The following is a 17,483-nucleotide window of genomic DNA, read 5'->3' on the forward strand; positions in this document are numbered from 1 at the left end:
TCGGCCCTGGGAGAACGAATTGGAAGGTACCATTTACCTATTACACTAGACCTATCTTTTCTAAATAAACTAAATCAAGAGGTTCCATAGTACATGCCAAATGCAAATTATGATTAGTCAAATCCAGAACTCCAAGATTTATAGTCAATTGAGTGATAAAAGACCTCAGGATAAACGGTTTATTTTTCTTACTCAAGACAGTTAGGAGGTGAGAAGTAAACCAACAACCCAAATTGATCTTAATCTGAGCAATCACATACCAAATAAAAAAGAACTCAGGTTTGGTCAAAATACCCGAACTGTTTTTTCTACCAGAGAAACTATAAGCCATAAACTGGTGCAAATAGCAATAGGCGGGGCTCTTGAGAAAAGATACCTTAGACTGGATAGGATCATAATTTTGTCAGTCAATTGACAATTCTTTCCAATAGCCAGTGTTATGGGAGAAAACTGGCTCCGTGTATTCGCAAGAACTTTCCATATATTTCTCACTTTGGGAATATGGAATGTCAATGAAACCGAGGGCCAAATTAAATTCAGTGATAGATTGTGTGAACTCCCTACCTATCAATCTAAAACGCACCACCCCAGGAGTAGTAACGGAAAATTCATCAGGGATATTAAATTCAAAAGTAGTATAGAACTCCCACGTTAGCTCAGTAAAGGCAAGTAAAATAATAGCAACATAACGGGTTCAACATATAGTGGCTAACTACCTAACGACCACATCCCTAATATTCAGGAGATCAAGTGTAGGGTCGTGGATATATTTATAAGGAATTATTTTCCTTGTGCAAGCAGCGGCATATTGTTCCCCATCGGTAGCCCTAGTAAAGGTCAAATGGCCACCGAAATAGGTCGGAGAGAAGATGTGAACCTCCTTACTCCATCCAAGGCAGGTCCGAGAGCCTCCCAGAGCAGTCGTTTGGGAAGGTCCACTCAAAGGCACAGTAGGCTGTGGGGTGGAGGTGGAAGGTCTATTTTTACTTTTATTTTTTGGTTTGGTCATTTGATATCAGTAAACAGGGCAAGGTCAGGGTACAAGTTCTCAAAGTGAGTCAACAGGCAGCCAACTAAGCAAAGGGTCCCCAGTCACAGCTCCAAACACCAACAATTAAGGAAATAGACAATAAACTCACCCAAAAACCAATTAAATAGGCAAATGCAGCAAAACTTTCCCCAACACCACGGGTTTAACCCAAAATTGAGCAAATAGTCAATAGCAGCCACAGACAAAATCACAGCACCCAAATTAAGTACAAATTGTCTGTTATCAGTTAGAAAATCAAAATATTTGGCCTCAGCTACAAATTTAAAATCTGTCCTTAGCTAATAAAAACTAGAAATCTGGCCTTAGCTAATTAAAAACTAGAAATTTGGCTTCAAATAAAAGTGACAGAAAATCAAAGAAAGAAAGCACCTGAGGGGGGAGCAGGCAGTAGGTATGGTGGAAGCAGCAGAGGCGGCAATGGAGGAGGTCATGCGCGTGGCGGCCACGCGCGGAGGGCTGGGCAGACGCGCGCTGGCCGAGCTCGCTGCTGGTCAAGTGCGGTGGGAAGAGTTGGCGAGCGCGGAGGTCGCGCATTGGTTGGAGTTGGACTCACGCGCTAGTTGCGCACGCTAGGCTGAAATGCGCTGAGGCTCGCGCCCTGTGCTGAAGCGTGCTCGTGCATGCTGGGGTTTGGGGCGGCAGGCTGACGCGGCGGTGTGCGGAGGAAACGAGTGAGCAGCGGCGGCGGGCTGAGGTGCGGCAGCGGCCAAGGAGAAAAGAAAGAAGAAGAAGGGAAAGAAAGAAAAGGAAGAAAAAGAAAATAAAGAAAAAAAGAAAAGTAGGGCAACCGTAGGGCTCTTCCCCCCCTTTTTTTTAAGTGAGGGCAATTTCATTTTTTCACGCCTTTTTTTTTTGTTTTTAACAAAGAACCCCTATATTAAGCGTGGGCACGCCTAACTGCCTACTAATCTTCTGACCATCTGTCAAAATTTTGATCCTTAAGCGTGATCACCTGGTATGGGCACGCCTAACTGCTATAAAGTCTTCTAACCGTCAATTCAGAACCTCATTCCTTAGGCGTGATCACCTAGCGTGAGCACGTCTAACTACCAAATTCCTGCCACAAAACAACACACCACTAAATGACACTAACACTTAACAAAAACTCAAAAAATACAAGAAAACTAAAACAAATAGTGTTGGGTTGCCTCTCAAGTAGCAGCTTTCTTTAATGTCTTTGGCTAGACTCGGCCGGAACTCTCAAAATAGATAAATTGGATTCTCCAGTTGTATGAATTCGACTTCCTTAATGGAGAATTCCTCATAGTAAGGTTTGAGATGATGGTCATTTACTACGAACTTCTTCTCCATCTTTAAACTTTGGATCTCCACTGCACCATAATAAAAAACATTAGAAACGACAAATGGACCAATCCAACGAGAACGTAACTTATCGGAGAAAAGTTTAAGTCTCAAGTGATACAAAAGGACTTTTTGCCCCACTACAAAGGACTTTCTTAAGACTTGTTGATTATGAAAAATTTTGGGTTTCTCCCTATAAATCATGGCATTCTCATAGGTCTCATTCCTAATCTCTTCCAACTCCTGTAGCTGCAATTTCCTATGGACCCCCGCTTCATCCAGATCTATATTGCACTGTTTCACTACCCAAAATGCCTATGCTCGAACTCCACTAGAAGATGACAAGCCTTACCGAAAACTGGTCTATATTGGGACATCCCAATCGGCGTCTTGTATGCGGTGCGGTATGCCCATAGTGCATCTTCCAATTTCAAGTTCCAATAGTGCATAGTGCATATCTGTACCACGTGCATGTCTCTACTATAGTGCGGTATGCCAAGCCTGTGCAATAATAATAATAAAACCTAACTACCACCTAAAGCAGTTAATAATCAATTCTAGTACTGGAGCAGGGACCCTAGGTGTGCAATGAATTACTTGATTCACCCTGTTCCCGAAGAGTTTTGTTAACCCAATATATCAGAATTAATTATCTGACTAAATTCACTAACTAGTAGGCAGTGGCAAGCAGGGTCGTCTCCTCAGGGACTGGGGAGAAATTTGTTTCCTTTCCAGTCAAGATAAATGGGGGTTCTAGGATTAAATGCTAATGAATTAAATAAATCGAATGCGAAAAATAATTAATTGACAGAAATACTTGAGAGAACTCTAACCAAGGGTACACTTCAGAAATGATTCATGCACTGATCATCGATTCACATAAACTTTCAGTATTTATTAATAGATTGATTATAACTGTCATACACGCGATAAACAATCAGTTTTTCCTTACTTTTTCGATAGTCAAGGTACGACCGTTAACTATTTTTCTAATCCGAAAACAATCCTACGGTCGTAGGTACGACCGTAGGATTTAATTTCTAGATTGCATTAAGGTTTAGAAAAACCCAATTCTAATTAATAAACACGTTACGAGAATTTGTTTAAACTAGATCGTATGTTCTCTTGACATAAATCCAATTATGCCAGTTGCTACCGGGACAGAGGTAATCGACCAATTACGGATCCAACTATCCCTAATTAGCAAAATAGGCTATGTGAATAATTAAATATTGCAGATTATTCAATCATACACAAAAGTTTTAACAATTGAAAGCAGAAAACATATAAATACCAATAAATGGAGGAAGCAATTAAAATAATTTAGATCTCACAGTATTTGCCGAACTAAATCTTCAGTTGTCCCCTTGACTAAAATTAGAAAGTTAGTTTTTCATTAATGGAGAACAAGCCATGCGTAGAGAATTAGGAAAAATTTGGCTCTCTCAATTTCGGTCAACCGCGGAAGAAAAGAACGAGGAATTTTTGTTACTTTCAATTCTTTCCAACCCAAGGCATACGAGAGACTCTAATGCTCTCTTCAATCTAGTCAAACAAAAGTAAAAAGCAAAAACCCACAAGTCCACAATTGCGACTCTTCCCGTTGGTTTCTTCCTAATTGTTTACAAAGCACCACCAAAGTCAAAGACAAGCCTTAGGAAAAGTACCTCTCTTCTTTTCACGTTGGTAGCCATACAAAAAGGCAAAAAGGAATTCCTCCCTTTTTTCGGCCAGGCCCCACCAGAGAGAGGAATGTAAATCTCATCCTAGTTTTTCTCCTACAAAGTTGGTAACCGACTACCAAAAATTTCCTAATTAACAAATCCTATTACAGATAACTCTCTTTAGCTTGGGAGTGACCCCACTGCTTTCCAAAGTTGTAGTTCGCTGCCTCGTTCAATATTCTGGAGCTTCTCACGTGCGATCGAGTACAGGATTTTGGTTTGGGGTTAGGCGTGGACACGCCTAAATGTCAAGAAGTCCTTTGGAATTTGATTTTCAACACTTTTCAGCATCACTTCCTGCAATTAACACAAACCACCAAACCTGAGTAGAATCCATCTAATAGAGTGACATTTAGTCCCAACAACTATGAAATAGCAATGAAATAACCCACTAAAATGCACCCTATCATTAGGGAAACTTGTGATCTAATTTAAACAAACACTCGTAGCGTGTTTGTTGGTTAGGATTGGGCTTTTCTAATTCTTATTGCAATCGAGAAATTAAATCCTATGGTCGTATCTAGGTTTATTTTTTGGTTAGGGAAGTAGTTAATGGTCGTATCTTGACTATCAAAAAAGTATGGAAAGACTGGTTGTTTATTGCGTATATGACAACTATAACCAATCTATTAATGAGTAATTGAATTATCTTTGCATCGATGATTAATTGAATGGACCGTGTCTAAAAGTTGCACCTTTGACTAGAGTTGTATTGGTTAATGATTAATTCCTGTTTGTTTTGATTAGTTGTTTCATTAGTTAGTTAATTAGTTATTTTATATTCTCCAAAAAACCCCCATACTTTGGACTCTGGAAGAAATGAATTATTCCCAATCCCTGTAGATTCGACTTTGCTCACCGCTATATACAAAATTTGTATTTTTCTAGAGTAGATATTTATTATTGCACAGGCTTGATACCTATCACGTGGACCCACTCTTTTTCAACATCCAAACTAGATTTTTAGACCTCTGCTAACTCTTGGCTCCATCTCACACCAACCGGACTTCCTGCCAAACCTATGGTGCACTTAGTCCAATACTAGCCAAATTCCTTAGCACCTTAGTCCACCATCAAGGAGAGAATTTTTACCGATCCAACTTTGAGAAGAATCCACTTGCCCCTGAGTAGCCCAGTCTCGAGACCTAAAACTCGGATACCAATTGTTAGGATCCAAGTGCAGAACACACAACTATTAAGATATCAAATACACAACAATTTAATGATTAACAAATCACAAGTATGAAAGATAAATGACACATAAAATTTAACATGGTTCGACTCCACCATTGAGCCTACATTCACGAAGAGAGAACTTGCTCTTTATTATGGGAGGAAAACTCTATACAAGAATATAATTTGACTCCAAACCCAACTCTTGTATACCATCTCTCATCTCCCAAAAACCCTCTCTCACTACCTATGTATAAGGTTACATGTTATCTCTTGTGTGCCCTTGTATGTCTCTTGTATAGTATGTCAATCCACCTATTTGTAGATAACATTATTTGGCAAAAACTCAAATAACAATAGGAAATCAATTCTAATTCCTAGACCTGTATAGAATATGAAATAATTTCTAATTCTAAACTAAATAGGATATTTCTTGACTACTATTTCAAGTAATTAAAACCAATTAGAAAACTAATTATTTCTACACAGAAGAAGAAATCTATCTAAAAGAAATTAAGCCAATTTTCTAACAAAATCTTTGAAGAAAACTACTGTAAAAATTCCGGCTATAGAAGTCTTTTAATATTTTTTGGGCTTTCTCTTATCAGTTGTGTTACATACAATTTGTAAAGTTTTAGAAAATTTGTTTTGGATTTGATAGTGCAAAAGAGAGAGCTAGATTTTCCCTCTTCTTTTTAATCTTTATTAATCTACTTGAGACTTTTCTATGGTATTGTTTTGTCTGCAGCATATCCTTTTGTTTCCTTTCGTTTTCAGAAAACCATACAATGTCCTCTAGATCAGTTAGTCGGCTTGATAATTTGTTTGACTTGACTTTCAAAAGAATTTGCTGGTACTGTTTCAGTTGTCAAATTATCTTTGACATCACACCGGCAGATCATAGTGTAGACTTTTGTCGTTCATCCAAGTTGATGGCTTGCATTGCTGACAACTGAGTGCTCCAAATCAATCGGATAGGGTTTACTAAAACTAAGTACAACGAACAGCTAAAGCAGCCCCTAATGAGTAACTACTAGGGTGATGGATCTATATATCTGTAATTGAATTCCTCTGGCTGATCATCCATTTGATTATAGTAAACACACTTAGGGTCTGTTTGGTTGGAAGTAAAATATTTTTCTTGAGAAAATATTTTTCGTGGAAGTAATTTTCCATGAAAATCATTTCCCTTTCATCATTTTCAAGTGTTTGGTTAGCTTATTGAAAATATTTTCTTACTTCATTTTTCTGATGTTTGTTTAACTTTTGAAATATTTTCACTTTTATTTCTATCTTTACTTTATACACATTATAACTACATACTTCTTGACATGCAAAATAAGAAAATTTATCTCATTGTTTAACTTTAAAAAATCTTGAAGAAATGTATATATGAATAAAAAATATCTCTTTAAGTAATAAACAAATTGCTGGCCATTTAGTGTCAAATACCAATCACATGCAATGCTTATTGTGACATATATCTTGCACTCTCACTGCCGAAAGTTTCTCTAGAAAAGAATGTCCCTATTATACATAATTAATTACTAGCATAGGATGAGCAGGATGATGTTTTTTTTAATTCTGAATATACTAGGGGAGGGTTGGGTTGGGTGGTACGGGGGAGAGAGTATAAGGAAGAGGTCTTGGGTTCGAGTCCTCCTGTTTACACTTAAAAAAAAAAAAGAACATACTACAAGATGTTTTCAGTAAGTTTGGAACATACTACAGACGGGATGCATGCATTTCGGAAAACAACTTCAGTAAGTTTGGAAGGGAAGTTGTTTTCCATAAGATGAGTGAAAATATTTTACATAGGAAAATGTTTTCAGTAACTTTTGTGCAACCAAACACCGGAAATTAGGAAAATATTTTCCTGGAAAACATTTTCACCCGAAACAAACGGTCCCTTAGTTGAGCTCAGTCATCCCCTATTTACCCCACCAACATGGCCTCACCTCAAACTGCTGAAGTTGTCCGGCAATTGGCAGGCTTTCTTGAAAACATTTGGGCTGATTGTATGACAACGTTTACTCTTGATAAGCAGGTTATAATCCTTCATATTTCTATAAGTTCATAATTGACCTCATATTTTTTTCCAACAATGTTATTTCCTCTATACCATTCATTTTTCTAGATTGTAAATAACTTGTCTCACATCTGTTTGCCGAATATTTTCTTTTTTAATCCTCCCACTCCTCCTCACACTCTTTTCGCCCCTAACTATCAATCATAGAATTCAGACTCTGAATCTGACAAGAAAAAATACTCTAATAATTCTCCATCGACCATTGATCTGACCCCAATGATCACATATCTATTTGCTGGGGAGGATCATCCTCCATCCTCTATATTTCCCATTGTTAATGCAAACATGGTTGTGCCTTAATAAATTCTTTATTTTCCAATGAGAACAAAAAGAAGATTTTATTGTTTTTGGAGAGTACGAGACAAAATTAGCAACACTTTTAGATCCAGACTAGTGGGTTATTTAGATGAGCTTCTAATTCTCAATTTAAGTGGTTCAACTTTTTTTTTTTTGTTGATTTTAAAATTAATCATCTAAATAACATAGAGTTTCAGAAAAGAAAACAGAATATCTTAGTGGACAACCGATTCAACTGTATGGGTTTTACCCATTTTGACCTTTAAGTCCTTTTCATTTTTCCGTATTTTAATGTAAAACTTTTACCTGGAGTCATGCGACATTTCCTTTCCTATTAGGCTTTTATGACGACCTTACATATCATTGATCCCCTATTAATTTTCCCTATGACATCAATGCATATCGTTACAGATACTCGATTAATTTGCAGGCAGAAGGATTTTTTATTAGTGTTTTAGGGTACGAGGTATGTCTTTGCCTGTTTAATGTCTAAGAATTCTTGTTTTTCAAGGAAAATTAACAAGATTAATTTGACAATATCATTGAAGAAAGATTTTTGAGATGCATTCAGGGATATGAAACGTACACCAAAGAGATTGAACTTTTGAAGGTGGAAGTGATGAACATGCTTCTGGCAACAGGAACAACCATGATGCAAAAATTGGATTTCATTGACAAAATAGAACGACTCGGTATCTCGTATCACTTTGAGGATGAGATTCAAAATCAACTAGAACAGCTTTTCAATCTATCTACCAACTTGGGAAGGTATCTAGAATATGATTTATCTACTGCAGCACTTCAGTTTCGACTTTTCAGGCAATATGGTTTTAATATCTCTTGTGGTATACAATTTGCTTACTAAATTCACTGATTCAAAAGTGCGCACTAACACTAACATGTGATTTCTCTGACATACCATTGCCTAAATAATTTCCAAGTAGGAATTTTCAACCAATTCGTTGATCCTAATGGTAAGTTCAAGGACTCCTTATACAGCGACTTAAGAGGTCTCCTAAATCTATATGAAGCTGCTGAGGTCAAGGCACATCAAGACAAAATTTTAAAAGAAGTTCTTGCTTTCACAACCACCTACTTGACACCTGAAATTCTCCATATGGGTTCTAGTATTCTTGCAAAACAAGTGAAACATGCCCTTGAGAAGCCATTCCATAAGGGCATACCAAGATATGAGGCTTATTGTTACATCTCCATGTACGAGGAAGATGAATGTAATAACAAACTACTATTACGGCTCGCCAAATTGGATTATCACTTGTCGCAGATGCTGAATAAACAAGACCTTTATGAGATATTAAGGTGCTTCCTTGGACGCACCATCTTCCTAACGAACAGAGTTTGTTATGAATATTACCTGCAAAAGTTTATTTAATTAAGTGCTTGGTGCAATTTTAGGTTCATTTAACAGCAATTTTTTTTTCTAAAGCAACAAAAAAAATTTTCTAAAGTAGTTTTTCTCTTTATTGCTAAAAATGGCTGGTAATATGAGATTTTTATATTAGTATTGTCTTTCTAAATTGTGTGGAGCCCTAATTCATATCTAATTAACTACACCCTTAGAATTACCGAATTATTGTCAACACAAACTACCAAAAGAAATGCGAATTTTCAATTTCTGTTATAAGTATCATTCAAAATGTCTCTTTATATTCCCATATTTTTATAGAAAGCTTCAACAATGGATATATAATGTTTCTTCTTCTTTTTTTTTCTTCATTCATGACGATGTAGGTGGGGAAAGGAACTGGACATCCTATCAAAAGTTCCATATGCAAGGGACAGATTTGTGGAATGCTACTTTTGGGATGTTGGAACCATTTATGAACCTCGGCACTCTCTTGCTCGAATGACTTTGGCAAAAGCAATAGCCATTGCTGGAATAATTGACAATACGTATGATGCTTATGGCACTCTTGAACTCAAAATATTAACGGAAGCTGTGGAAAGGTATGCATATAGCCATGCCTCCTAAGTTGCATATTGTCTTAAGGTTTTGCCCAAACTTGCATGCCTGATAAATGTTGTAATCATACTTAGAAAAGGAAAAGAAAAAAGAGAAAAAGGACTACGAACTCAAAAAGGAAAAGTAGAATCACTTAATTGTAAATTTCCTCTAGCACGATAATGCATGTTAATGTGCATTAACAAAGGAATTTCGCTTTGCTTGCAGATGGGATGGAAATGGAATTGAGCAGCTCTCAGACTACTTGAAGACTTCTTATATGATACTTTTGAATTTTAATAAGGAGCTTGAGGAAGATTTATCAAAAAAACAAAGTACCTGTGTGTTTGACAAGTATATAGAAGAAGTATGGCACCACGTTGCTAATGAACTATATTTCTTGTAGTTTTAGATGAAATTTTTGTAAGTTGAATCCTTAATGCAGTACTGACCAATATTTCCATGCATTCATTGGTTTAACTCAGTGGAAACAATACGTGAGGACGAATTTTGCTCAGTCAAAGTGATTTCTTGCAAGTGAATTGCCATCTTTTGCTGATTATTTGAGCAATGGTCTGATCACAACGGCATATTATCCTCTAGCGTCTGCAGCTTTCATGGGCATGGATAGTGCCACAAAGGATGTTATGGACTGGATGCCAACTCATCCTAAACTCTTTGTTGCTTTAGGAAAGCATACCCGATTGCTTAATGATGTCGGCAGTTACAAGGTTTGAATATGTTTTGGCATTTAGTTTGCATGCAAGAATTGGCAAAACTCTCAATTAGAGGTCTTAGATTTTAATCCCCTATTCCTTCTTTGCTTCTTAAATTCCACTCCTTTCTTATTAGAAAAAAATTTTAAAAAAAATCCTAAATTCGCTCCTGTACTATTAAGTCGTGATTACACCTGTTTTAATTCTATGTCTTATTAGTTTTGTGCAAAACTACATGTAAGATTTTAGAAATGTACATGTTACGCGCAATTTAACCTAGTATCAAAGGTCATGATTGACGGGTATTTTACATACGTGCAAGCTAAAAAATACCGAATTACACCCGTTCACTGCAAGTATACAGATCAACTAGTAGTTTAGGGTATATATCGAGTCGATCCCACAGGGAAGAGTGAACAATTACCGGTATTACTAAAATTTCTCTATTATTTAGACGATCAATAAATTATAACAAATTTAACCTACTGAAATTATACAAAATAATGAATAAAAGCTCCTTAGGTTGTGGTATCCCTAACTACTCATGCAAGTGCTATATTTGGATCATTGAGTACTACATCTAGGCTAGTTATGGTGTAATTTCCTTATCCATTTGAATCCTACTTTCGTAGTGAATCAATTATACTCATAACTAATCCATACCTATTCTCATGGTTATGAAATAAGCTACAAGTTCATTACTTCAATGAAATTACATGAAATGAATCACTAAAAACCACATAGGAGCACCTCTACTTTCGTGAGTGTACTCCCTATGTTTAGCACTTCTTGAACTAATGTTAAATCTCAATTTTCATTGTAGAAATAACACCTTAGATAATCACAATTAATGGTACCAGATTAATCATGATTTAAAGAGCTAAAGTGCTAAATAACTTGCTCAAATCATAGCAGTTAAATAGCCAAATAATAAACACTAACAATTATAGAAAGTTCAACCAAACCCAAGGCATAAACTTTAGAAACACATAATAGACATAAATTCCAGAACTTGCATAATAACCATAGTTAAGAATCCAATACAAAAGATAAAGAATTGGAGTAGAGATAACCCATGTCACTTGAGCTTCAACTCCTCCTTCTTCATCTCCATCTTCATCCTAATCTAGCTATTATACAAGAATGGATTAACTACACTTACTACACTATCCTACACTAAGGAAATGAAAGAACTACATTTCTGCACTTCAAGTTCTCTCCCGTCTTCCTTTTAGACCTCCCAAATGTCTCTGCATATAAACTGATGAAAAGCTCCTCTCTAGTCCAAATTTGCTGCTCTAAGGATTCTCAAATCTGAAATTGTTAAGATAGTCAATAGTAAATGTTTTTGACTTGAAAATAAGCCACCTTTCTTGCCCTTTTGTCTTCTGAAGCATGTGCACCGAATTCTCTTGCAACTTATAGCTGGAAAGTTGTCTGAACACAAGAGAATTGACTGAACGAATTGCAGAATTTCGGCCAGAAAACGCGCCTACAAAAAACGCGGTTACAAGTTACGTTTTGTGTACTCGCGTATTCACTTTGGCCTTACTTTATCTGTGATTTTCTCTATCATAAAGGCCGAACTGGCTTTTGTGCAAAACACAAAGATTGTAGCCCTTTGAGTTAGATTTTCAATGCTTCAAGAATCATCCAAATCGGAGCTTTGTACTTTGAGATATGATCAAAATACTAAACACTGGTCAGAGCTCTGTTTTCCACTTTGGACAGCTGAGTTGAATTTCGGTATTTCAACTTTTGGGCTATGAAAACGGCTGAATTGGACTTTGATGTCTTCATACCAAATGTAGATATCTTTCTTAGCTTTAAATTGGTATAAAGATCATCTCAATCTGATCAATGTAGCTCCAGATATAGTCGAAATACTGAAGAGTGTCAAAACTGTCTTGACTTGCATTTCCTTACTTAAACGTTTTTCACTTCATTTTTCTTTTTACCACTTTGAATTCATCACCAAATCTCTATTTTTCACTTCAATTGGCATCCTTTGGTGGTTGAATCATCATTCCTGCATAAAAATGAAGTTTTTACTATTAAAATCATTAGAAATGCAATATTAGCCACTTTTACATAAAATGTAGATTTTTACCAAAACTTTAGTTATTTTAGTTATAAAACTAAATAATCAAACCAAAATTAACTAATAAAACACACTAAAAATACGTAAAATAAACTCTTATCAAATACCCCCACACTTGAATCATTGCTTGTCCTCAAGCAATATAAAATTCCAACCATCAATGATCCAAAAATTTAAAAATAAACATATGTAGCATTTCAACTTCATTTCCTCAAAACAAAGTAAATAACTATTATGCAATCATTCAATAACCTCAAGTACTTATAATATCAAGTAAAGGAGAACCAATTATACCATAATTGTAACAAGTTTAATTCAATTTTTCATCCTTACTCAATTTCACAAGCAAGTAATTCATATGATCAATAAAGTGCTTCCTAAACCCATGATCATCTTTTTATTTAACTTAAAGAGGGATTTATTTATATAATATAGCTAAGTATTACTTAAGTTGTGAAAGCATCTTTTTACGCGAGAATCGACATTTTTAGATGAAGATCACCGGTTACTCAACACTTCACATACTCAAGTTGCTTTGCATACTCTTAATTCAAGTATCGTTTTACGTGAAAGTCGACATTTTTAGATGAAGACATCCGGTTACTAAGTACAAGAATCATTGGAGTAGAACAAATCTTATTCTATTTTTGTCTTCTTTTTTTTTTCTTTATTTATTTATTTATTTTTATTATTATTATTATTTTTTTAAAGTAAAGATAATAACATTCCCTCGAAAGCATAATCATGAGAAGAGTATTGCAATTATTGACCATATTTATCACTTAACTTATAAAATCCAATAAAGAGAAGAAATTTCATTAACTATGCAAAAAAAATAGGCATAATTTTTTTCCACTTTACAAGATATACTTTCCTACAAATGCATAAATTATAATCACATAATAGTCATTTGAATGAGAAAATAAGTTTCCAAATCCACATATATTATTTCAAAAGGATAAGTGACAAAATTTTATTTAATTATTATGATTATTATATATATATGTATGTATAAGGTTTTGGAAAAATTTTGACAGAGTCTCCCCTTAAAAGTGGACTAAACTCCCTGCCAGCAACCACAAGAAACAAATTGGAAGCACATCAAACATAACTAAAATCACAAGTACTACACATTTCTTCCCCCACACTTAGATTACACATTGTCCTCAATGTGTAGGGAAAGAAAATAAAAGAAACAAAAGAAAGGAACAAGTGACTCCCCAAGTGAGATGGCTGCGGTCCAGTGAAGCCTTGAATCGTGAGCCATCGACCGCTCACCCATCTACAGACAACGATCTACTAGTTACTGCCACAAGTTCCAATATTCAAAATAAGGAATGTAAGTTAACATTTTTCAAACAAAAGATAAAAATAACAAGCAAACAAGCAAACAAAAGAAAAGCCAGCCAAAGGGCAGCCTCAATCATCCTCTTCATCGTCATCTTCATCATCATTGACGGGAGGTGGATGTAAGCCTAGATGATGTTCAATGTGGTCCAGGCGAGTATCCAGTCGGGCTAAATGATGGTCGATGTCGTCCAAGCGACCGAAAAGCCACTGCCAATTGGTTTGTGGCGGAGGAGGAGGTGGTGCTGCAGTAGATGGTCCAGCTTCATCGCGACCATGTCTAGCCTTCTGTCTCCGCTCCTGAACAGGGCGTGGAATGTTCCCCGTGCCAATACCAAGCCGACGGAGAGTAGTAAGAGTCATTTCAGCTCGTGGAGGAACATTCTCCCGCCTCATGCCTTCCAAGCGAACCTCAAAACAGGGGAAGATTAAAGTCAGTAGACGAGGAAATGAAAGTTTGAAGGAAGTTGTCTTACGCCTCGCCGTTGACCTAATGTGGCTGATGATGATGTTTGGCAATGAAATTCGAGCATACGGGGAAGTTCGGTTGTGGAACATGTAATCAAGGAAGTAAATATCGCTCTTGCGAACCTCCGTGTGCCCCGTCTTCTTTGGGATGACATTGTGAGCCATCATATAAATGATAAGCCGATGACGAGGTTCGAAGACATTCGCCAAAATGGTCTCCTTCCTTGTAGAGCGAAAAGGTTGGTACTCAAGACCAAACCTAGCCATGGCCAGCGAGGGATCCCACCTCCTATTCGGGGGAACAAACTCCTTCTTCAAATCTACTGGACGGCCGTCATCCATACACCCCAAAATAGCGGCCAAATCTTGACGTGACAAGGTGATTCGTCTTCCACGTACCCAGGACTCAACCATTTCTCCACTATGACGCGCCTTACTCTCAATGTTAGCGTCAAACTCGCGCACCAAGTCGGGGTAGTAATGGTTTGGTAGGGTGAGAATCGGCGCCCATCCCAGCTGAGCAAAAGCCTCTGAGATGTTATACATCATCTCAACTGTTGGGTTGACATGCATCTCAAATAGGAATTCCAAGTTAGCATGCTCCTCATGCCATTCTTGATTCCTGCGATTATTGAACCTAGCACCGTCAAATACCGATCTACTCACTCCACGGGAGGTGCCCTCACCAGGCTGTCGGTTAACTGGTGGAGGAGAAGGTGAATTCTCCTCCTCAGTCTCCTCTATCTCCTCGTTAACCTCCCTCTCCTCACTACTAGAGGATGAAAGTACCGCTCTTCTTCCCCTTGGCATAGTACCTAAAAGAAAATGTTGCAATTAACCACATGTATTTAGACACAATGCACAATTTGGCAATGAATATCCTAAAATGATCCAAATAATCTCCAATTTGTCCATTCAAGTGATAATTCGTCCAATAACTAATGTAAAGGATCGAACAAGACGAGCCATAATTCTTGCCAAAAATTGCTCAAAATCACCAATTAAAACAAGATATGGAATAATTATAACCCAATTAGTGAAAATAGCAACAATTATGATTATAACTATTTAAACTTAACAATAAAAATATACTTATAGCTATAATCATGTTTAAGCAAAAATTAAACCAATTAACTCACCAAATCCACCAAATTACTCACTATACACAATGCACATGCTCAAACATCACCAACTAGCCATCCTTAGCCATAATTAAACATCACCAATGGCTCAAAAACATCCTAACTTCATTTGTCGATTTCCTTCAAATATAGCAATTATGAATTTATAAAGCAATAATGACCAACAAATTGCTACATTTAAACTCATAAACATACTTAAACAATCTCAATGAGCATGAATAAATTAAAAAAAAGTCAAATACATCATCAAATTTTCGACATTAAAAGATGTCAGATAGCTCAGGATAAAAAATATGACTTTCAAAAATCAAAAGATTTGATGAAGAAACTTACCTCAATCACGTAGAAGGATGTTTGATGATGCTAAAAATGCAAAAAGCCCTATGAAACAACCTCCAATTGACCTCCAATTGAAGAAATTAGAGTTTAAGAACCCTAACCTTCAATTCTTCAAAAACTGAATTTGAGGTGTTTTTCTTGGCTTTTAATTAGTTAAAAAGGTTGTATGAAACTCAAAAGGTGTTGGGTGGATGTTTTCTAGCAAGATTATGGAACAAAATGGAAGATTTGTGAGTTGGGTAGAAGAGAAGAAGAAAAACGCGCCTGGAAAATTAAGAAGAGTGGAAAAAATGAAGCTGAAATCGCGTTTCTGAAGCCTTTATTGGGACACATAAAACGCGACTAGAAACGCGCCTTCAACTCGCGTTTCTAAAGTCGCGTTTCATGTACAAATCTTGCAGGACACAAAACGCGACTGTGTTCTAAAACGCGACTTTGAGTCGCGTATTTGAAGTCGCGTTTTTGGATTATGATCTAGGCTTGAAAACGAGATTTAGCTGATAAACGCGACTTAGTTTCGCGTTTTTAAGCGCGTTTTCTTCAGTCTCGTTGCAGAATTTGAAACGCGCTTTGATGAAAACGCGAATCGGAAGCGTGTTTTCATGCTCGGTGCGTTTTCTTCTGCAATTTTTTTTGCAGAAAATGAACTTTGAAAAATTACCATTGGTACCCCAATCACTCAAAATGCATCATGGATCATTTGTTTGCCAAATTTATCAATGTATGCACATGTAAAACACTGAAAACATGCATTTCCCCCCCTTCTAACGGATCAAAAACACCTTTAACACCAATCGAGGGGTTGAGTTCTTTGATCAAACTTCGCCTTTTTCACCTCAATTGGTCACTTTTGCTTCCATTTTCAAAACCTACAAATGAAAAATAATAAAATAACTCAAACATATAATTTAAACATAAAATCACACCAAAATAACATAAATAGCCAAAATATTGGGTTGCCTCCCAATAAGCGCTTTTATTTATAGTCGTTGGCTCGACTATTGAACTTCATTTTTCAAGGAGGCTTAGTTGACGAATAATCCACCATTTTAGGCCGTGGTGGATCATTAAAAGGTGGCTTTATCGCGAAAGCCACATAATCTAATGATGTGAGAAATGAAAGTGACTTACATATTCCAAGTGTTTCATAGATATTACCTTGAATATGCACCACTTGAGAACTTACCAAATGAAATGCCATGAGAGTATCTTGGGGAGCAATACCCTTAGAACCTATACTTTCAATGCACTCCTCAGGAGGGGTGAAAAATGAGTCATTAAAACTCACCTCTTGAGGCTCAAAGTTAGTTCCAAAGATATTATCATGTGAAATGGACATTTGCTCATTGAAACACAATTGAGATTCATCATTTTCATCAAAATGCAACCCATTTTCACATACAACATTCCCACCATTCATGCTAGGATCATTTTAAAATTTACTAGAAGAAATAACCTCACACAATGCATTCAATTGCTCATTTATTCTACCAAAGTGAGAAGCTAATTCATCTATTCTTTTCTCAATCCTATCAAAACGGTCGAAAGTCATATTAGCTAATTTTTCTATAGCTAACTCCCAAGATGGCTTAGAATCATTAGCTACTTTTTCTATTGCCAACTCCCAAGATGGTTTTGATTCATATTGGACACATTCAGATTGGTAATCATAAAAATATGAAGAATTACTATAAGTAAATTGATTATCCCAACCATAAGCAGGAGAATTGCTCCAATTAGCACTATATTGATCAAAACAAGGATTGTAATG

At 36.4% G+C, this 17,483-nt stretch overlaps 1 protein-coding gene across 1 annotated transcript; it reads left to right on the forward strand.

The window, feature by feature from the left end:
- Positions 1-7,198: 7,198 nt before the first annotated feature.
- On the forward strand, positions 7,199-10,005 carry LOC113705893 (5-epi-aristolochene synthase-like). The gene is made up of 5 exons (XM_027227798.1): positions 7,199-7,297; positions 8,208-8,481; positions 8,581-8,956; positions 9,389-9,604; positions 9,828-10,005. Exons 1-5 carry the CDS (start codon positions 7,199-7,201, stop codon positions 10,003-10,005), a joined length of 1,143 nt encoding a protein of 380 aa, XP_027083599.1.
- The last annotated feature ends 7,478 nt before the right edge of the window (positions 10,006-17,483 follow it).

Source organism: Coffea arabica, chromosome 8c (assembly GCF_036785885.1).
Source record: "Coffea arabica cultivar ET-39 chromosome 8c, Coffea Arabica ET-39 HiFi, whole genome shotgun sequence".
NCBI classification, from domain to species: domain Eukaryota; kingdom Viridiplantae; phylum Streptophyta; class Magnoliopsida; order Gentianales; family Rubiaceae; genus Coffea; species Coffea arabica.

Coding starts and splice junctions, on each gene's coding strand:
- LOC113705893 (XM_027227798.1), top strand. CDS start 7,199: ATGGCCTCACCTCAAACTGCTGAAGTTGTCCGGCAATTGGCAGGCTTT. Junction 7,298..8,207: donor CGTTTACTCTTGATAAGCAG/GTTATAATCCTT, acceptor AGATGCATTCAG/GGATATGAAACGTACACCAA. Junction 8,957..9,388: donor GACCTTTATGAGATATTAAG/GTGCTTCCTTGG, acceptor ATGACGATGTAG/GTGGGGAAAGGAACTGGACA.